Source organism: Grammomys surdaster, unplaced genomic scaffold, assembly GCF_004785775.1.
Source record: "Grammomys surdaster isolate TR1022 unplaced genomic scaffold, NIH_TR_1.0 241, whole genome shotgun sequence".
Taxonomy (NCBI): Eukaryota; Metazoa; Chordata; class Mammalia; order Rodentia; family Muridae; genus Grammomys; species Grammomys surdaster.
In genome coordinates, this window is record NW_021604686.1 from 1417335 (window position 1) to 1439748 (window position 22414).

At 44.6% G+C, this 22414-nt stretch overlaps 2 protein-coding genes and 1 long non-coding RNA gene across 3 annotated transcripts in view; 2 read left to right on the forward strand and 1 right to left on the reverse strand.

Moving 5' to 3' along the window:
• The window catches only part of Ptpn9 (protein tyrosine phosphatase non-receptor type 9), a 79202-nt gene extending 64656 nt beyond the window's left edge, over positions 1-14546 (forward strand). Inside the window, exons 9-13 of the mRNA XM_028774576.1 lie at positions 736-802; positions 8252-8330; positions 9307-9457; positions 11715-11922; positions 12736-14546. Coding sequence (XP_028630409.1) covers positions 736-802; positions 8252-8330; positions 9307-9457; positions 11715-11922; positions 12736-12950 — 720 coding nt within the window. The 3' untranslated portion in view covers positions 12951-14546. The remainder of the gene's footprint in view (positions 1-735; positions 803-8251; positions 8331-9306; positions 9458-11714; positions 11923-12735) is intronic.
• Positions 8335-22160, reverse strand: LOC114626940. Its single transcript, XR_003712316.1, has 3 exons — positions 21577-22160; positions 9262-9397; positions 8335-8657 (listed from the first exon to the last, which is right to left on the reverse strand). It is a non-coding gene; the product is annotated as an uncharacterized LOC114626940 (long non-coding RNA).
• The window catches only part of Sin3a (SIN3 transcription regulator family member A), a 60164-nt gene continuing 59829 nt past the window's right edge, over positions 22080-22414 (forward strand). Inside the window, exon 1 of the mRNA XM_028774571.1 lies at positions 22080-22181. The gene's annotated coding sequence lies outside the window, so the exon portion shown is untranslated. The remainder of the gene's footprint in view (positions 22182-22414) is intronic.

Here is a 22414-nt window from a genome sequence, read left to right on the forward strand (position 1 = left end):
GAGAGTTTATCTTCACGTTCTTCTTTGAGTCGTTATTTTGAGGTGTTTTGTCTTCATTTCTAAAGAGAGGATCTCACCATGTAGCTCCACGGAGCTAGAACTTACCGTTGCAGACAAGACTGGCCTTGAACTTGAAGTGATCCTCCAGCCTCCGTCCCTTCAGTGCTGGGATTACAGGCACATGACACTATGTAGGACTTAAATTTTGTGTATGGTATGATGAAAGGGTCATTGTGAAATCTATCCATCCATCCATCCATCCATCCATCCATCTGTCCATCTGTCCATCCATCCATCTGTCCATCCATCTGTCCATCCATCTGTCCATCCATCTGTCCATCCATCCATCTGTCCATCTATCTGTCCATCCATCCATCCATCCATCCATCCATCTGTCCATCCACCCATCCATCCACCCATCCATCCATCCACCCATCCATCTGTCCATCCACCCATCCATCCAGTTGTTCTACTACATTTGCTGAAGTGAAGCAAGTGGCCCACAGAAGCACTCTTCCCTCAGCCATATCCCTGCCTCCTCTTTATTCCCTTTCATTACCAATAAAATATATCACCATCCACCCCCATGCTTAATTGTCCCTGTTACTTTTCATTTTCTGTTTGACAGGAAGAGAATATCCACACCTTGAATTGAATTTACCCAGCGTATACATTATCCTGTGAGGCGAATGGCAAATGCATGCTCTTGTAATAATGTCTTCCTTTTATTATCAGACAGATTACATCAATGCCAGTTTCATGGACGGCTACAAGCAGAAGAACGCTTATATTGGTACACAAGGTAAGCTATTTTAGCCTTACATGTTGATCTTGTGCCTCCTGTGTGTGGTTCCTCATTTCAAGTGATCTCTTAATTTTAATTAATGATATGTGTATGAGTGAGTGGTCTGCATGGAAGTCTGCATACCGTATACATGCCTGGTGTATGTAGAAACCAGAAGTGTCAGATCTTCTGGAGTTATAGATGGTTGTAAGCTGCCATATGGGTACTGGGAATCAAACCTGTGTCAGGAAAGGCAGCAAGTGCTCTTCACCACTGAGCTATCTCTCCAGCCCCTATCTCCAGCTTTTATGTAGGTGCCAAGATCCAAAATCTAGTCCTCAGATTGAGCAGCAAGCGTTCTTACCTGTTGAGCTAACTTTCCAGCATCTCAGCATCTAGATGATGATGATGATGAAGAAGAAGATGATGATGAAGATGATGATGTGTGTGTGTTTCACTGTGTAGCCCTGACTGTTCTAGAACTTGCTCTGTAGACCCTTGAACTCAGAGATCTACCTGCCTCTGCTTCTCGAGTGCTGGGATTAATGATGCCACTATACCAACTCAGATGTCATAATTTTTAAAGTAAATTTGTTATAACCACTAAGATTCTAGTTTTCACAAAGTTTGGTAGTTGAAGAGGACAGATAAGTTTTAAGTTTCCATTGCAGAAGTGCCTAGAAACTCACTACAAAGAGAAAGAGAAGCAATTTAAACCTATGTTACTGATTGCCAGCACTAGTAAGCCAAGAGTATAGGGCATCAGAACTTAGCAGTCTGTAGTCACACACACATATCATACATGCGCATGGTCAAAGTCTGACTCAGGCTGGGAATGTGATTTAGTGATACAGTACATGCCTAGAGGTTTGCGTTTGATCTCTGCCGTCTCAGGAACACAGTAACAATCAAAAGAAACCTGAATCTATGAGTAACGGGTCAGTCAAATCCAGATTATCACAGGACATGAAAACTAGCTCAGGCTAGGCATATCGGTTCATACATGCTTGTAATCCCGTGACTCAGAGGAGCCCAACTTCAAAGCCTGCCTATTCTGAGTAGTTATTTGGAGGCAAGCCTGGGATTACACAGCAAGACCCTATCTTGAAAAGAAAAAAGTAGGTGGCTTGAACTCTTTAATGTTAATGTCATGACAAAAGAAAAAAGGAAGAGATTCTAGATTACTAAAGAAAGAACTAAAGGTAATGTGGGCCTTATGATGTATCCTCTACAGGGAGAAAGTGGTATTAAGGATAAATTACTGGGACAGTGTAGACTTTCTGTAAGGTTATACGGGTGTTCCATTGGGTGCTACTGTAATGGTAAATGGTGGTATGACGAGGAATGAGAACGGTGCATGTGCATACGTCTGTACATACACACGGCCGGGGTCTCACTCACTTCAGGCTCTTTGATACTGGCTGTGTAGTGAAGGATGACTGAACTCCTGATCCTTCTGCCTCCCCTTCTAATTGCTGGGATCACATGCAGGAGCTACCATACACAATTCTAGCAGCCTGATGTCTACAGAGATATACATATATACTATTATATTTCTAATATCATCTGTTAAGAATATGTATTATATTTCAAGAGCATAATCTCTGATTATTGAAGTAAATCTGTAAAATAGGTTTTTAAATTTTATTTAGTGTGTGTGTGTTTAGTTTATTTAAGCAAACTGAAACACAATTGGTTAGGTGACCTTGAACACACAGCTTGTAACCGAACCAGAATCTGAATCCATGTCTGATGCAGAAGCTCTCTCAAGCCAACTCTGGATTTGTTCTTCTGTGTCAAAGTAAATCAGTCTATAGAAGTCCAGTTATATGTATGTGGCATGGTATATGCTCAAACATATGCACACACACATACATGAACAGACATACACATGTGAGTATGTTTATTTGTGTGTGGGCAGATCTAGAGGAGAGCGTCAGATGTCCTGCTCTGTCATTCTCCACCTTGTTGTTTTGAGACAGGGTCTGTCACTGAACTTGGAGCTAGGCTGGTGGTAAGCAAGCCCTCGAGAGCCTTCCTTACCCCAAGTACCTTGCCTGCCTTTCCATGTGTGTTCCTGGGATTTCACTGAGGTCTTCTTGGTTGTGCAGCAAGAATCTTTATCCAATGAGCCATTTCTCCCAGCTTCTTCCTTCCTTCCTTCTTTCTTTCTCTTTCTTTCTCTCTTTCTTTCTTCCTTTCTTTCTTTTTTTAAAGGTTTTTATTTATCTATTATATGTACATTGTAGCTGTCTTCAGATACCCATAAGAGGCCATCAGATCTCATTACAGATGGTTGTGAGCCACCATGTGGTTGCTGGGATTTGAACTCAGGACCTCCAGAAAAGCAGTCAGTGTTCTTAACCACTGAGCCATCTCACCAGCCCAGCTTCTTTCTTTGTTTTTATTTTCAGACAGCCCTGTTGGTTTGGAGCTTGCTGAGTGTGGTGTTACACATCTGTGATGCTAGCAGAGGCATGGGGCTGGAAGGTTGTTGGGTACTAGAGATCACATGCAGGTACTCGAAAAGGAAGCACATTGCAGACCCTGCAGCCCCACAACCCTTTAGTGTATTTGCTGTTGTTTTGAAATAGTACCTCAGTCTATCCTCCTGCCCCAGCCTTCCAAGTGTAGAGATTAGAGGGATGAGCCATCATGCTCAGCTTCACCAATATCTTGTGTTTTGTGTTGTGAAAAGGGGTTTCGTGTAACCCAGGCTGGCCTAGGCTGGCCCAGGCTGGCCCAGGACTCTCTATACAGTTAAGGATGAATGTGAATTCCTGATGTTGTTGCTACCTCTGCCTTCTAAGTACTGGGATTATAGGCATGCCCAGCTTGCACTCACATCGCAGGGTACTAGAATATCTTCTTTGTGGAACCAGACACTGACACAGATATTTAAGGTTTTAGAATGAATCTAAATATCCAAGAACATAATATGCATTACATTATATTCAAAATTCACACCTCCAGCAAATGTAGTTGTAAGAGCTATACTTTAAAACAATTTTATTTTAAATTTTATGGCTGGGCGGTGGTGGCGCACGCCTTTAATCCCAGCACTTGGGAGGCAGAGGCAGGCGGATTTCTGAGTTCAAGGCCAGCCTGGTCTACAGAGTGAGTTCCAGGACAGCCCGGACTATAAAGAGAAACCCTGTCTCGAAAAACCCCCCCAAAAAAAATAAATAAAAATAAATAAAAATTATGCAAATGAGTGTTTTGCTTCCATGTATGTCCTTGTGACATGTACATGCCTGGTGCCAGTAGAGGCTAGAGGAGGTGTTGGATCTCCTTAAACTGTAGTTACATGTAGTTGTGAGCCATCATGTGGGTGCTGGGAATCAAACCCAGGCTCTGTGGAAGAGCAGCCAGCACTCATAACTGCTGAGGTATCTCTGCAGTCTCAGGAGTTGTAGTTTTTGCCATGGAAAGCTACATTAAAGAAAGATCTGCTATCACGTGGGGTGAAAGGGTTATCTATAAGTACATATAGGAAAGGTCTTGGAGACGGTGGAAAATGTTAACACTGTCTCTGGATTTGGGAGTTAATGAATGATTTTTATCTTCATTTTCCTTTTTTGAAACAGGGTTTGTTTCTCTGTGTAGTCCTGGCTAGGCTGTACCTCTTTTTGTAGGTCAGGTTGGCCTCTTACCCAGAGATCTGGCTGCCTCTGCCTCTCAAGTGGTGTGATTAAAGGGGTGTGTCACCATTTTTATCTCCATTTTCTAAATAAATCACAACAGTTAAGCATTACCCATATATAAACATCAAGAAAGCAATACAAGCCCTTTCTTGCATCTCTAAGGCCCGCACTCATCCGAACGCCACTCCTTGTGCCTCTTACACACTTTAGCACTAGATTCCCCTAGTTCTGGTGCTCAAACCCAGGGCCTCGCACGGGACAAACACATGTCGACCACTGACCCATACCCACTTTATTTCCCACATTCAAACCATTAGCGGTGACTGAGTATGGGTAAGACTTGCGACAGAGGCAATAAGATCATACACTCAGGACCAGCCTGTGCTACACACTGATATCGTACACTCAGGACCAGCCTGTGCTACACACTGAGACTTAAAAGGCTCCTCCCCCTCCCAAAAAAAAAACCTCAAAAGTATTGTTAGGATTGGGTCAGCTAAGCAATCAGAATATCTGATAAGCCAGATATAAAATTCAAGGTAGGTAGAAAGAGGGATTTACCTTAATGGCACAACATCTAGAAGAAACAGATATGTTTCCCAAATTAGGACCTCCCCTCACAGTTTTGCATTTGGGGATTGAACCCAGAGCTTTGGGCACGCTAGGTGTGAGCTCTACCACTAAGCTACACTGCCTCTTTCCTGTCCTGAGAGAAGATCATTTAAACTTTTTTCCTTCTTATTTTTATTTTATGTGTGTAGGTATTTTGCCTGAATTGAAGTCTGTGTATCACATATATGCATTGCCTACAGAAGTCAGAAGAGGGCATCAGACCCTCTGGGGTTAGAGTGGTTGTGAGCTATTCTCTGGGTGCCAGGAACTGAACCTGGGTCCTCTGAAAGAACAGCTCTTAACCACTGAGCCATTTCTCCCGTTCTGAAATAAGATCCTTTATTCTATCTTTCTATGTCTGTCTGTCTTTGTTGTGATGGAACCTAGCTTAACAGACTAGGCTGGCATTCCTCCTATTTCTTGTCTTTATTTTTGTTTTAAATTTTTTATTTTCTGTTTTGTATGTGGAAATGTTTTTCCCGCATGCATGTATGCAGTGAGCATGGATGCTAGAAGAGTGTCAGATCCCCTGGATATCTGGAACCGGGTGGTGGTGAGCCAGCATGTGGGTGCTAGTGTCAGGCACTTGTTATCCCAGCACTAGGGAGGCAGAGCTAGGAGGATTCCTGGGACTCAGTGTCTAGCCAGTGTAGCTACTAGGCAGATACCAGGTTCCAGTCAGAGACCCCATCACAAAACAAAACAAAGCAAAGCAAAACAAAACAAAACTACCATGAAATGCAAACCAAGCATTCTGGGTGGCAGCCGAAGGTGGGCACTGGGCATTAACCATGGCTTCCACGTGCATAAGTGAATGGCTGTCATATACCTGCACACTCGCTTTCATTTATTCACATACAAAATGTTAGTGATTACTAAAGACTTTGACAAAAATAGCGGAACCGTTGAGCTTTCAGGTCCAAATTAACCCTTGATATTACCCTGCTTCTCTGAAACCACTGGGAAAACAAAGAATTCTCCCGATTCTCCCGAGGAGTGATCATAAGGACATTTGTCGTGGAGTGTTCATCACTGTGCAGGTTCTAATTATAATGAGCAGCTTCACAAATGGCATTCATCCTCTACATCTATTTACCGATGTGGGGATTTTCTCTACTGTCTGATGTAATATGCTATAATTTAAATGGTTGAAGTGTTTAGGACCAGCTGCGCCATCCAGAGCGTAGGCGAGAGAAAGTCCTTTCAGTGTCCTCGTCAAAGAGAGCCTAGAGGATGACTGGGCACTTAAGAATAGATAGAAGGCCTGAAGAGATGGCTCAGCACGTACTGCTCTTCCAGAGGACCAGAGTCCGGTTCCCAGTGACCATACAGGGAGGCTTGTCACGCTTGTGACCCTTGGTCCGGGGAGCCTGACCTCGGCAGGTGCCCACACACACACATCTGCCATGCACTCCTCCATCCAAGCACACACATAAAAATAAAACAAATCCTGAGAAATGGAGTGGCAGTGCAGGTGAGAGAGACAGCAGAACAACTGGAACAGAGTCAGAGAGATACTGTGTGTCTGTACTGTAAAAAATATTAAACTGTAAGGGGAAAGAAATATTTAAAAAGTACATTAGAATAGTGTTAGTAACTTAGACCAAAAAATGATAAATTCCTTGTTGTGCTGAAATTTCGTATAAAAAACAAGGGAGAGATGGCAGGTGTAGGAAAGACACTTATAAGGGCAAAAAGTACTAGATTTTTCTTGATAACTTCTGGGAGAGGATGGAAGTGGATGCACTAAAGCAGACTTCACCTACTTTCCTCTGTTTGGTTTTTCCAGAGAGGGTTTCCTAGTGTAGCCCTGGCTGTGCTGGAACCCGGAGATCCATCTGCTTCTGCTCCCCAAGTGCTAGCATTAAAAGTATCTGTTACCACCAGTGACTTTCCCCGCCCTTCCCGTCTTTGTGTGTGCTGTTGTTATTCCAGAATATTCTCCTCCTTTCTCCTCCATACAGGGTTTCTCTGTGTAGCTTCGGCTTTCCTGGAATTTACTCCATAGCCCAGGTTGGTCTCAAACTCAACAGAGATCCACCTGGCCTCCCAAGTGCTGGGATTAAAGGCATATGTCACTCCCAAATGACTCCAACTTTTTTTTTTGGGGGGGGGCATTTTTTCGAGACAGGGTTTCTCTGTAGCCTTGGCTGTCCTGGAACTCACTCTGTAGACCAGGCTGGCCTCGAACTCAGAAATCCACCTGCCTCTGCCTCCCAAGTGCTGGGATTAAAGGCATGCGCCACCACCTCCCGGCTTGACTCCAACTTTTTAAAAGAGTAAATGATTTAAAAATACTGAGACAACTTACACAGTAAAGGTGCTTGTGTTACAGGTCTGGTGACCTGAGTCAAATCTCCTGTAAGGTGGAAGGAGAAAACCCTTCTACAATACACATTAGCATCTGGGTCCTCTGATAGCCCCCTGCAGGCCGGCCCACGGCATCACACCCCACACTTACTAACAAAACCCACTGTGATGAGATCATGTCAACCAAGAGTCGAATATGAGTATTCTCTTTCCTTTTATTTTTGGTACAGAGTCATTTTATTTATCTTTAAAATTTTATTTTTATTTTATGTGTGTAGGTGTTTTGCCTGCTGTGAATGTCTGCGCACTACATGCATGCAGTGCCCACAGAGACCAGAAGAGGGCATTAGGTCCTCTGGAACTAGCGTTATAAAAGATCTTAGCTGCCTGTGGGTGCTTAGAATTCAATCCAGTTCCTTTGCAAGAGCAGCAAGTGGTCTTAACCATATATATATGTTCGTGTATGGACACGTGCATGTGAATACAGGTCCCTGTGGATGCCAGAAGGGGGCGTTGGGTCCGTGAAGCTGGAGTTGCAGGCTGTGGTGAGACACCTGACGTAGGTGCTGGGAGCTGAACTGTAAGAACAGCATGCGTTTTCAACCGCTGAGCCATCGCTCCAGTCCTGTCATTCTGTGTCTTTAATACTCACCCATACAGAGATGACATGGTTGTTTCAAGGACCTCTCTGACTAAGGAGAGACAAGGCAAGGCTCATATGAATAGTGCTTGGGAAAAGGAGACCCGAGGAACAGGAGTTCAAGGTCATGCTGGACTACATAGTGAGTCTGAGTCTGTATGAGAGCCTGGTTCAGTCTGTGCTTCAGAGATTCCATTTAGAAGACAAGTCTAGAAAACCAGACATGCTTCTAAAGGCCTGCTCTCCCTCCTGTCATTCCAGGTCCTCTGGAGAACACCTATCGTGACTTCTGGCTCATGGTTTGGGAGCAAAAAGTTTTGGTGATTGTCATGACCACCCGGTGAGTTAGTCTACTTTTATCCATTGATTCCCTGCCCTAAGCTCGAAGGTTAGGAAAGCCATGCACATTTCTAGTTAACATACTAGGACATGCTGGAGGTCATGTCAGCCTTGCAGATAGATAGTTAATCCGTAATTATAGGGACCCAGTGCTAGTTAAAGCATATTCTGGGGTCTGGCTGTATTCACTAAAGGACATGCTGGGAAATGCCAGCAGCTCACCTTGTCTAAATGGGAAAGGTGCTGTTCTGGCTGCTGCATTACCAGTTCCCTTTGCTTTCCATTTCCTCCTTCTTTTGACTGCTCTTCTGTTCATTCATATTGCTGCCTGTAAGGGAGCAGAAAAAAGAGGGTTGAAACATAAGGCAGGAAGTTCTGAATAAAGGGTTGGTTTTGAAATTTGGCAATTCAGCCAAATTTAAGGAATTTCATATTTTATTAGTTTCATCATTAATTATAACCTATTTCAGATGGGGAAGAAAAAAAGATGTTTGCTCAGTTCCCTTCCTCAGGGCATTGTCAATAGCCATCTGTAGTTGGGAGAAGTACCACCTCAGAGTTCTCTGAGGCCACTCAAAAGTTGTGAGATGAAGTATCTGGACTTAGTTACATCCAGGAATTGTGTCTTTCCCATTCCAGCCAAGGGCCCTTCGTGGATAAGAGACTGAACAGTGACTAAGGTCTAGGCCTCACTGTGGTCTTGTTACTATATGTGAGAAATACAACCGGGCATCAGGAAGGAGCCAGATGATGCAGTGAATGTACAATGCATGTCTGCTAAATGTATACATGGAAGAACATTAGCTGTTTTAACGCCTGTTTAGAATGAAGAGATGTCCTTTTTCTGCTAAGAATCAGTGCTATACTTTAGGAGCAGTGCAGGTCACAGTGCTGCCTAGGAGCTCAGAAGTTTGTGGTGGGAAGCGGCTTACAGCTGGTTGAAGAGCGAAGGCTTAACTTGCTCTGTATGTCTTCAGCTTTGAGGAAGGCGGCAGGAGAAAATGTGGCCAGTACTGGCCTTTAGAAAAAGACTCTCGGATCCGATTTGGCTTCCTCACGGTGACTAATCTAGGAGTGGAGAACATGAACCATTATAAGAAAACAACTCTAGAAATTCATAACACAGAGGTAAATGCAGGTTTCTATTTTCTCACGCTTTTAAAATTAGGACTGTTCCTTTAAAGGGATTCTCATCGAGGGTGGTGATGCACACCTCTAATCTCAGCACTCAGCAAGAAGTGGATACCTATGAGGTCCAGGTCAGCCTGCTCTATGGCGTGAGTTCTGGGCCATCCGGGCCGACACAGTGAGCCCCTGTCTAGGGGGAATGGGCAGGATTCTAGGGAGGTAATAAACAGCTCTTGTTTTTCCTGAAAACAAGATGAAGGTTCAATGAGAAGCCAGGTATGTAGTGTCCGCCTTTAATCCTAGCATTCCAGACACAGAGGCAAGCTGATCTCTATGAGTTCAAGGCCAGCCTGGTCCACATTGTAAGCTCCAAATAGAGACACCTCCCCTTTCCAAAAGAAAAAAAAGACTCAACTCAGAACTAATAAAGTTATCACCTCAGTATAAGAATGTCATTAAGGGGCTGGAGAGATGGCTCAGCAGTTAAGAGCACTGATTACTCTTCCAGAGGTCCTGAGTTCAATTCCCAGCAACCACATGGTGGCTCACAACCATCTGTAATGGGATCCGATGCTCTCTTCTGGTGTGTCTAAAGACGGCTACAGTGTACTCATATACATAAAATAAATAGCTCTTAAAAAACAAAAAACGAGTGGCATTAAAGAGAAATAAAAAATTTCAACATTGGGCATCTGGATGCTAACCCATGCTTACTGCTTACTGTCCTTCAGCGCAGGAGGCTGAGGTAGGGTGACAAGTAGGAAATAGCTTGGATTACATAATATGGATCTTGTCTCAGAAAAACTACAGTCAGGCGCTGGAGAGATGATGGGTCAGCTGTCAGAGTACTTGCTACTCAATCATGAGGATGAGAGTTCAGGTTGCAGTACCTATGTGTCCAGCTGGGGGCCTGTCCATGCCTGTCATCAGATCTGATAGAGGCAGAGGGAAGAGACTCACTAGGCTTTCTGGTTATGGCCTAGTTGAGGATACCTGGCTCCAATTTCAGGGAGAGACCCTGCTTCAAAAGAGTAGGTGGCATGTGATAGAGGAGGCCACCTGATATCCTTCTCTGGCCTGCATGTGTACTCATGCTTGTGCACTCATGAACAAAGGTGTCTGGGCACTCACAAACTAAGTAATTCAGTAAGTAAGTAAATATGTTACTGTTTTATTTTGAGACAGTTTCTCTCAATATGTACCCTTGGCTGGCCTGGGTCTCACTATATAGTTAGACCTGGCTGGGCCCAAACTCATAGAGACCCATCTGCCTGCCACTACTTCCTGAATGCTGCAGTTTAGAGGTGTGGCCTACCATGCCTGGCAATAATTTTTTTTAAAGATTTTTATTTATTTATATGAGTACACACTGCAACTATCTTCAGAATACATTAGAAGATGGCATCAGATCCCATTGCAGATGGTTGTGAGCCACCATGTGGTTGCTGGGAATTGAACTCAGGACCTCTGGCAGAGCAGTCAGTGCTCTTAACCACTGAGCCATCTCTCCAGCCCGGCAATAATTTTTTTAAGGAAGATTTCTTTTGTTTTTTGTTTGTTTGTTTTTTAGTTTTTCGAGACAGGGTTTCTCTGTGTAGCCCTGGCTGTCCTGGAACTCACTCTGTAGACCAGGCTGGCCTTGAACTCAGAAATCCGCCTGCCTCTGCCTCCCAAGTACTGGGATTAAAGGCATGCGCCACCACCGCCCAGCAGAATATTTCTTTTGATATTATAATTTAATTGTAACATTTCTCTCTTTCCTCTCCCTCTGAACCCTACTTGATCTTTCAAATGTATAATTTCTATTACTAATTGTTATTGCATGTATATATATATATTTTTTTACATCTATATATATATATATTTGTAAATATATTCTGTTATATTCATATAATTGCTTGTATTATGTTCTAGAGATGACTTTTTGGCACTGGACAACTAGTCGGTGTGTCTTTCCCTGCAGAGGAACACTTCTATGGCAAATTTCTTGTCTTGTTTTTAATAACAAACAGTAATATACAATAATAATAATTTAATAATAATAATAATAAACAAGAAATATGGATCCTATAATATAGCAATTTGCCTTCTGAACCGTGTAGCCTTTCCTTTGGGTTTGAAGTAGAAAAGCAATTGTGAAGAAAGGTGACAGCGGAAGTTGACAGGAGCCTCTTAAGGCCTGAAGAATCTGGAAGGCCAAGGGTAGGCAGAGTAGACAGCTGTGATGGCATTAACTCTGGTTTCTTTTTCATATAAGGAGCGGCAGAAACGCCAGGTGACCCACTTCCAGTTCCTAAGCTGGCCAGATTATGGTGTCCCTTCCTCAGCTGCTTCCCTCATTGACTTCCTGAGAGTGGTCAGGAATCAGCAGAGCATGGCTGTAGGTAGCCTGGGAGCTCGCTCCAAAGGGCAGGGCCCTGAGCCACCTATTGTGGTCCACTGCAGTGCTGGCATCGGCAGGACAGGTACTGTACCTTAGTCTGATTATGTGTCCAAAGGCGGTGGGGGTGGAGAGGAGGAACTAAATGCTTAGGGCATGTCTGTGATTAGAGAAAGAACTCATTCAAGATGTCACTTGCCAAAATAAATGCTTTATAAACCAAGTTTTAGGGGTTGTTCATCATTGTCTTTGGACTTTGTGAACTCTGTCACACCATGAATGTGGTCACCAGAGAGATCAGCTAGCCCTCTCTTAGAGGCTTCTTCTCCCTGTGCTGGTCTTATTCCCCAACCCCTTTGTTGCTGTGTGTTTTTGAGACCAGGTCTTACTATGAAGTCCAATCTGACCTGGAATTCCCAGCAATCCTCTTGTTTTAGCCTCCCAAATAATGGGATTATAAGTTTGTGCTATTCTGCTTGGCTTCTGTGTTCTTCATTATGTGTGCTGTATGAGCTGCTGGCTTTACTAGTTCAGAGGTCCCTTTAGGGGAATAATCAGGACTGTGTTTGTGTTAGACCTTTAGAGAGGTACAAGGCCTGGAAATTGGGTGTAGAAGTACAGTTGCACTGTCTGGTATTGAAGAAGCAGTAACTTCTTCCTCTGTGTCACCTACCTACTTATTCTTCTGCTCTCCTCGTGTATGTCCTGAGAGACAGGAGCCCCTCCTTTCCTGGCCTTTAGCATGCCCTGTGATACTCCTTCCAAGTCCTTTTAGGTGTGAGTCCTGCTGCTGTTCGACCCTGTGCCTTTGAGTTCTGTACTCAGTCTTGCCTGATGATTTGGTAAAAGGAAGAAAACAGGAGAGGTACACTCATGTTATCATTCCTTCCCTCTTCAGGTACCTTCTGCTCACTGGACATCTGCCTGGCACAGCTGGAGGAGCTTGGCACCCTTAATGTGTTCCAGACAGTGTCACGCATGAGGACCCAGAGGGCCTTCAGCATCCAGACCCCTGAGCAGTACTACTTTTGCTACAAGGCCATTTTGGAGTTTGCAGAGCGGGAAGGCATGGTTCCCTCTGGTCATAGCCTGTTGGCCATGGATGGTCAATAACTGTTCCACAAGTTCCCACCTGCTGGTCAGCCTTCCTTAAACTACCCTGGACACTGCTGAGCCTATAGGTTGCCATCAGTTATGCTGAAACCATGGATCAACCTCTTTCTTGTGTCTCCCAGCGCACTCGTGCACGCAAGGCAGCCTTTCCCTTTGGCTAGATAAATGTGGTGACCTTGCCACTAGAAAGGGCCAGCAGCAATGTGTTCTTAATTCCTAGCACCTGCTATCGAACTGTGCCTTATCAAAACCAAATTGTGGCTATTGATATTTGCCAGGGTCCCTGAGGTAAGTGGGGAAGGAACCCTCCCCCCAGCCCCATCTCCCAATGCCATTCTTCTGGACATCTCCTTCCCTTTGCTATGATTTGACAGGGAGGTTTGGTGAGCATTCACCTTCCTACCCAGAAAGCTTGACCAAGTTACATATACTAGAGAATGTCCCGAGTGCCAAGCACGTTTATACATAGGACGTGTATTCCAGTCTTTTCTGTCATTCTGTGTGTGTGCGTGTACGTATGTGCACTTACGTGTATGGACCCATATGTATGTGTGTACATAATATATACTGTATGTGATAAGTATGGCCGTATACTATAAATACATATACACACAGATACTCTTTGTAGAAGTTTCTGGGGCTTTATGCTGCAGTTCAGCATTCCTTGCTTCTTGGACCCTGACGATTGTTCTCGACTGGCTGGGGTTGGGGCTCGTGACTCATGTTGTCAGACAGCAGAGTGATAGAGGACAACACATACTTTTTTCCTGGGCCACAGGCCCTCTTCCTTAATGACATCTTTCCCTCTGGACTCTATGCTTGTTGGAGCCAAAAATACTGACGTAAGGTAACACTGGTTCATTTTAGCATGGGTGTCCTTCATTTAACAAATTCTGTTTTCTTTGCTGATTTGGGGAACAGACCTCCACTGTGATTCCAGACTCTGTCTTATGACCCCAGTGATGGGGACCAAGGCTAGAAACGAATTTCCAGAGCTGCCAGAGCCCAAAGTAATCGGTACGAAGTTTTAAAAAGAATAAAGGACAAACTGGGGCCTCTTTTTCTTGTGTTGGAAGATAACTTTCTTTATGCAACTCTTGTCTACTGAGATGCCCAGCTCTCCCTGCCTGCCAGCCTGCCAGATCCAGGACCACAAACCAGATGGTTCTGGGTCACTATAAAGCATTGTCCCCTTGGATGGGTCTGGGTCACTATAAAGCATAGTCCCCTTGGCTGGATGAGGTCGTTCCTTGTAATCGCTAGTCCCCTGCCCATACAACTTGCTCCTGTCTTTCCCCAGTCTGACTCACCAGGAATGGAATGAAGAGTTCCCAACACTGTGTCCTACAAAACCCTACAGAACCCCTAGATCTTCCCTTACTCTAGAAGATGAGGTTGGCAGCTGGTCAGAGCTCAATAATTTTATACTGTAATAAGATCTTTGAATGTGTATATTCTTATTTTTTACAATCATTTCATTTTGTATTTAACATCAATGGACTGAGTCAGATTCAGTAAATAATTGTAATGTTCATATTCAATATCTTATAGTGATACAGTTTTGTATTTACCTATAAATATACCAACATGATTAAACCCTTTTAGTTTCATCAATTCATGGGAAGGTGAGGAGGGAGTCCGGGAGTTGGTTCTGGACAGATGGGGAGGCCTGGGGTGGAGGAGATACAGAACTTCAGTAGCCGAGGCGCAGTTCTGAGTGGCCCGTTTGTGCAGTTTGTGTCTGCTATAACAAGCTAAGTGCTGAGTGCTTTGTCCCTTATGTCACTTCATTGAAACTGCACAGTCCTAATGAATATCCCCTGTCCTTTCTACATGCGTGTCTCCCATTTCTCCAGTGCTGGAATTACACACATGTGCCCCCACCCTGGGCGTCCTTCACCTAATTCTGTGTGAATGAGAAAGGTGAGGTCCAGGGAAATACAGTGATTTGCTTTAAAACTATAACCCAAGTTGATCTGCTTATCAAGTCTGCAGACTCTTGGCAGCATCAGAAACAGAATGGTGCTTATCTTTGGAGACTCTTGGGGCTTTTCTTGTTGTTACTGCTGTTCTCCTTTTAGATTATAATTGGTTTTGAAATTCTAGGATGGTTTATTTTTTGTTTTGTTTGTGTATGTTTTGTTTGTTTGCTTGCTTGAGACAGGACCTTACCATGTAGCCTAGGCTGTCCTTGTACTCAAGACAATTCTATCTCAATCTCCCAGAGGCTGCTTCTTCCAGCTTAGGTAAACTAACATTGAGCCCTGTTCCACTGACATTGAATCCTTGTTCCTTGCAGTAGACTAGAGAGACCACAGGATTAGTGACATTCTCCCAGATGGGGATCTCACACCCTGTCCTCAGGTTTGCATAGTTCCAGAGGGTTCGTGCTTCCAGAAGAACCGCACAGATACTGCTCTGCTAGTTCTCTGCGTGGAATCAGCATTGGCCCTGAAGGAATACTCTTCACATCACATGCCTTCTACCTGATAGCCAGTGACAAGCTGCCCCATTGGACTAGCTTGGCCCACAATATGCAAATACCAGGGTGTCATAAATAACAGTAATAGCAAACAGTTAGTGGAAATTCACACTCTAGGTCCTGTACAGAATACTCTATAAATATGAACTCATTCACTCTCAACAACTACTTGAAACTAGGCACTGATAGAAGAAAACATTGGAAATACCAGAGTTAATTTGCTATGGCTGTGGACCTGTATCCCGAGAACCCAAGGATCTGTTTCTTCGTCTGCCAGCACATTATTCTTTTTTTGTTTTGTTTTGTTTGTTTGTTTTTGTTTTTTTGAGACAGGGTTTCTCTGTGTAGCCCTGGCTGTCCTGGAACTCACTCTGTAGACCAGGCTGGCCTCAAACTCAGAAATCCGCCTGCCTCTGCCTCCCAGGGATTAAAGGCGTGCGCCACCACCGCCCGGCCAGCACATTATTCTTGATGTTCTTATCTTACCCAAAGACTAAACTGCTGGACGTGGTGGAATGTGACTGTGATCTCATTATTGGAAAGGAAGAGACAGGAGGGTCAGGACTTCAAGACCAGTGTTGGCTATAACAGTTGTAGGAGCCCAGCCTGGGGTACAAGAGACACTGTCTAAAATTAAAAAATAAAAAAAGGTAGCAGATTGAGACAGAAATTTGAAATCAGAGCGATTATGCTGAGATTTGAAAGTAGATTACAGAAATACTTAGGGTTGGTGAAATACACGGGAAACAACATTAACAATCAAAAAGCACCTGGAAGAGGTAATTCAGGACCATCACTTGGTCACTTGTTCACGATGTGCTGTACCTTTGTCCTGTAAATTACTCAATTCAAAGTTGTGCTGGAGTTCTTAGGTGCAAATTCCTGGGCCTACCCACTCGGTGGTTGAGTGAATATAGGATGACCCAGGCATTCAAATGATTATTTAACTCATATCTCTAGTTCTGGGCACAGCCAATGGTATTTCCTGAACATTCAGTAAAATCCTGAGAAAAGAGTTCCATAGTTTTCCCCATCTGCTAGTATACAGTGCTATCTTTCTTAGTTTAATTTTGTTTCAAATTTTGGTGGTTTTTAAGTTTTTTTATTATTTATTCATTGTTTTTTTTCTACAGGGTTTCTCTACATAGGCCTAACCTGTCTTGGAACATGCTCTGTGTACCAGGCTGGCTTTGAACTCATAGAAATCTGCCTGCCTCTCCTCATAAGTGAATTAAAAGCTGGAATTGAACGCATGCACCACCACTGCCCAGCTAAACCCTTTAATTTTTAAAAAGTTACTTAGTACACTAATGTACATGGATACCTGTCTGCCATGGTGCACATGTGGTGGTCAGAGAATCATTTTGAGTCCATTCTTGTTTTCCACCTTGTCTTTCTTGTTGCTCCCCTTGGCCCAGTAGATGTCTGAGAACTAAGGAACTAACTTAGCATCTCAGGACTCCTAATTTATGTCTTAGATTTGTCTTGGGCCTAGGTATCAGTTCACTGGCCACAGTTAGGCAGGAAGGAGTAGAAGGTCCACCAGCCAGGAGGCCAGGCTTAGCTCTCAAACAGGGTTTTACACTGTGCTTATCTGAGCAGAGGAGACTTGAGTTCTTCTCTACAGATAGGAATCTAGCACTTGAGATGTTGTTTAATCTCCCTCTACTTTTACCCACAGCCTCCATAGTGCCTTCCTCCTAGTTCAGTTGAACTTGGCATTAGGCTAAGGCCTTGGAAATAGGTACAGGGTGGGAGCTATGGGGCTTTCCTAACCATTTAAAGTAGTTAATATGTTCCTGATGGCTTCTGGGACTTGATGACTAGAGTCACTAAAGGCCCCCTCACTTTAGACTGACTTCCCTGTACTTATCAATATACCATATTGAAGTCTAGTGGTTTTATAAGCCACTGTAGAGTTTTGTTTTAAAACCTTCAAGTCTGGCCAGATTCAGAACAGAACAAAGCTCAAGAGTTTCATCTTGTGGAGTCTTTTCATTGCTTTCCTGAATTAAATACACACCCCACAGGGGCTGCTGGGAGGCGTGAACATGGAAGGGACGTGGACAGTGCTCAGGCCACTTCACCTCTACACAGACTACACCTCTATCTCTTCCATAGTGGGTTTCTCATTCAGATTTTATTTGAATAGAGGAACCTGTTATTACAGTAAAACAATGCCAGATTATCTGGGGGGGGGGATATACTATTTTTACAGCTGTTTTTCTGATTTAGAATAGTCATGACCCTGAGGGGTCAACTAGTGCTCAGTGAGGAGAAGACGTTTCCAGGTACAGTAATGTCAGTCTTCAATCTCACTAAAAGAATTCCAACTTTCCAATAAGAGATAATGCAGTCCATGCCATTGAAGGTCGGTAGTTAGCTAGAGATAGGAGTTTTCCTTTGAGGTCTGCAAGGCCAGGGACTTTGCATTTAAATGGCCAGGAGAAGAGTATGGAGCTTTGAGAAAGCAAGAAAAAGGGAAGGATTCTTGACTGTATGCTAGGCATATTTATTTTAAACTTTCCAGAAGTCCAATGTAGTATAGAATCTTACTAATCAGCAGATAAACAATTTGCTTAAATTATCTAGCTAGGGCCGGGCAGTGGTGGTACACGCCTTTAATCCCAGCACTTGGGAGGCAGAGGCAGGCGGATTTCTGAATTCGAGGCCAGCCTGGTCTACAGAGTGAGTTCCAGGACAGCCAGGGCTACACAGAGAAACCCTGTCTCGGAAAAAACAAAATAAAATAAAACAAAATAAAATAATCTAGCTAGGAAGTGGTTAAACAGGTTTTGATCAATAGTTTTGAGGGTTTCCCTCCTCCATCTAGAGGACAGGCAGAAGGATCAAAAGTTCAAGGACATCTCTGTCTAGTTCTAGACCAGCCTGGGGTTTGAGAGAGCTTATCTCAAAACCCTCAAAGCCTTGGGGTGCAGGCGGAGAGCTCAGTCTCCTCCTGGAGCGTGCTGAGGTGGGAATGGTGATCAGCTCTGTCAGCAGTCACTGACTGCAGCCCTAATGGAATCTGAAGGCAGGAAGATCACAAGCAGAGGAGGCACAAAGTCCAGAAAGTAGCTAGCAAGAGCCTGCTTCAAAGTTTTTTTAAAGTTAAAAAGAGCTAAGCACAATGTTGACATTTACATTGCTACTGTTGGGGACTCAGGAGGCCTGGGCAAGATCATCATGAACTCCACGCCAGCCTGGTGTATGTGCAACCCTGCCTCAAAACAAAACAAACAAAACCAAACAAACCAGTTTTTGCCACACAAGATGGAGACTCAAGTTTGATTTCCAGCACCCATTGAAGTCAATATGGGTGACAGATGCTTTTACCTCCAGCAGTGGGGAAGAGAAGGTGGGCCAGAGACACCGATCTGTGAGTGAGTTCCTTTTTGTGAACAAGAGTGCGCCTATCTCCTGTCCATGAAATAGACAGAAAGTTCTGGAGTGACAGTTTCAAGTATATACATCATGTGTTAAAGACCGGTGTCTCTGTGTAGCTGGTAGACAAATCTTGTTTCTTAGAGTACACTTTTTCTAGAACTATCTGATGACAAACTGCTGTTAGAATTAGGTAGGTAAGGTTTGTTGTTATTGAAGAGGGAAGGCAGGGTATTTTCTCCAAAGGCTTCCACTTGGATCATAGCCTGAGTGTTTGCAGAAACAGCATATGGGAGAAGGAACAATTTCAGGATTTGGACTCAGATAAACTTGGCTTGGCTACTTCATGTAGGTAAGCCCTTCCACTGCCTGAGGCCTCAGACTTGCAGGGTATTTCACACACAGGCATGTGGTTTTTCCAAGGAGGACACTCATCCAGATCCATTCAATTGTACCTTTACTAGTGGGTGAGTAAGAAATGTTCAGTGTCCACATAACACTGACTCAGAAACAGTTACTGGGTCCCTCCCGGTGCCCCTTGACTGCACTGAATACAGAGACCCCAAAGTTGAATTACATATAGTGGTTGTCCTTAAGATCTCAATCTAAAGAGTGTTCAGAAAGGTGTAAGTATCAGCCATATCTTTCTCCATAATGAGGATGGAGACGTAGCTCAGTGGGTAAGAACTCTTGTTGCTTAAGCATAAGGACCCAAATTAAACTTCCCAGCTCCCACGTAAAAAGCCCAGTATGGTTTTTTACATATGTACCTGTAACCCAAGAGTTGGGGAGTAGCAGATGGGGAGGCAGGAGGATCACTGGAACTTGCTGACCAGCAGCCTAACTCTGGATTCAGGAAAGACCTTGTCTCAAGGGAATAAGGCAGGGGTTGGTAGCAGGACACTTGACATCCTTCAAATATGCATTGGTGCACACAATACTCTATGGGTGCACACACTGGTACACATATGCATGTGTGTGCACGCACACACATATGTGCACACAAAAAATAAGTATCTACAGCATGCCACTTGCTGTTCAGGATAATAGTCAAACGCCTAGGATGCTGGCCTCTGCTGAGATTCGGCAACTTTACGAGGTGATAACTGTATTGACCGGATAACGGGGAAAGAATTCTTATCCTTAGAGAAGGCTGAGCCACAGATGGGGATGGAGCCGATGGGAGCCGCCATGAATGGGACTCAGCATTTCTGACTCGTGTTCTCACTGTAGTGCCTCAACTCATGCACACAGCATCTGCTTATGCCTTCAGCTAGAAGTAGATCCTCGTCCTGGCCAGGATGAGTGCCGACTTTCATGACGCTGTCGGGCCTCACACTGAACCCACTGTCCTCACTTCCTAGCCTTTCCTACTCCACAGCTCTCTCCAGCTACATGGGACATTCTAGTTCCTGTGGAATGACCATTGACCTTCCTAAATCTGTCTCCCTCAGTGACAGCTTCCCTCATGGACTCCAGTCAGGGAAGGATGCTTACATTATCTTTAAGGACCCCTTCTCTGTATACCCATGGTCTCCCTCATTTTTCTGGGAACTGAAGCCCCAAACTAGGAAGAGATTTACCTGAGCACAACACTGGCTATGCCATCCCTCTTTGTCCTAGTACCCACAGAAGGCCACTGGCTACCTCTCCTATTACCTGCACTGAGCCAGCTATCTCCTCTTCCTTGGGATTTTTCTCAAGTATAACTCTCTTTGAGATGGGATCCACTATGTAGCCTAGGCTGGCTTTAGACTCAAGGTCTTATTCCTTTTCCCTCCCAACTGACAAGATGACAGGCATTTATCACCATATCAAGTGTGGTAAAGTTCTTATAAATTTATAACTAGGTTGCTGGAATAGTCTGGCAGAAGGATCCTCTCCTGTTCATATCCTACCTGATACCCAAACTAACTCCCTTTCTTCAGTGACCTCCAAACAAGTGGTTCTTGGGGGCTGGGCTGTAGTTCAATTGGAAGAGTGCTTGCCTAGCATGTATGAAGTACTGGGTTTCATTTCCAGAACCACGTGATAATCCACACACAGCTATAATCCTAGTACTTGGGGAGCTGGAGCAGAGGATGTCATCTGCTCTGAGCTTGAGATCAATCTGGGCTACATGACATCCCGTCTCCAAAACAAGCAAAAGGACACGACAGCAACAACAAAACAGTTTCCTGCTCACACTCTGTGCTTTCCGCTCAGCGCTTTTGAACAAATATGTTCTTGGTAAATAGCAAAGGAGGGGGGCTGTTGAAAGTGAGGAGACTCTTCTGGATTAGGTGATGAAGGGGGCGGGGAATTTGCCATTGCTTTCCCCAATTTATCCCCCGACCCACGATGCACCTTTGTTGCCTGTAAACTCACCAGTACAACAGCCTCTGTGCCTCCCATGTTGCCTGTTGGGACTCTGTTCAGACTTCTCGTAGGATCCATTCAGCTGCTAGCTAAACGAATTACCCATGTTGGAATGACTGTGGATCTACGTACGTGTACAAACACACACACACACGGGGGCGGGGGGGGGGGATACAGACCGATAAGTGGGAGGGGCTAGAGTGATATTCCAGCCAGTTTAAAATTGCACTAGATAGCAGACAGAGTGAACTATCTGGTTCGCACCCCATAGCGGCTCAGAGAAGTGCCAGTTTTCCAGGCTTTTGGATTTCATAGCTGAAAGGCACCTAACAATGTAGACTGAACACACGTTTAAGTCAAACAGCCAGGAAAGTCTAGACGTTGCAGCCAGTCGCTACTTACCGCTAATCCAACCGAGTGTTAACCAAACCGGACCTTGCTTAACTTCTGAGATCTGATGCGTCCAAGTGGTAGGGCCACAGACTGTTACAGGTTTCTCCTGACCCAGCTCCAAATGGCTTGTGTGTGTGGAGGAAACTGGGGCCGGGTAGTTAAGATGCACCTCCTTTAGCTTCCATCCTGCGGAACTCCGAATCCCAAAAGGTCTAGTTCGAAGTCCTCGAAAAACTCAAAGTGGCGGTGTGGGAGATGTAATAGTCTCTGCTTTGGAGGCGACTCTTACTCGTGGATAGTTTAATTATTTATTTTTATTTTTGTGGAGGCAATGGGCGATCAATGAAGGGGAAGGGGCGGGGAAAGGAGGCGGATCCAGTGGGACTGACGTGTGCGCAGGCAAGCCAATGGCTAGTGGGGGGCGTTCCCTCCCATTCAGGACTCCTCGTCTGGTTCCGGAGGTATGTTAAACAGCTGCTTTTAATTTGGTCTCCCCAATTTCGGTATTTTGGGGGGCTAGTTCTTGGGCCGCTTGCTTTGACTGCACTAGATCTGTGTGAGTGCCGCGGCCCCCAAGACAGAGCATCGGGGAGGCTCGGAGTCCCGCGGTCGAGGTAAGCTAGGGGCAGGCCAGGAAGGAGAGCGCTTGGCGCCGCCCGCTCGTAGTGTGTTTCCAAGCCGGGCTGGAGCGGTGGGGAGGGGGCTGGCCCGGCCTGGGTCGCCCTTGCGCCGGCTGCGCCGCCCAATCTATTTTACCATGCAGTCGGTTTCGGTAGGTCTCGGCAGCTCATTGGGGAATAGGCCGGCAGAAGACCAACTGCTCTTGTAATGCTTTAAAAATATTTTT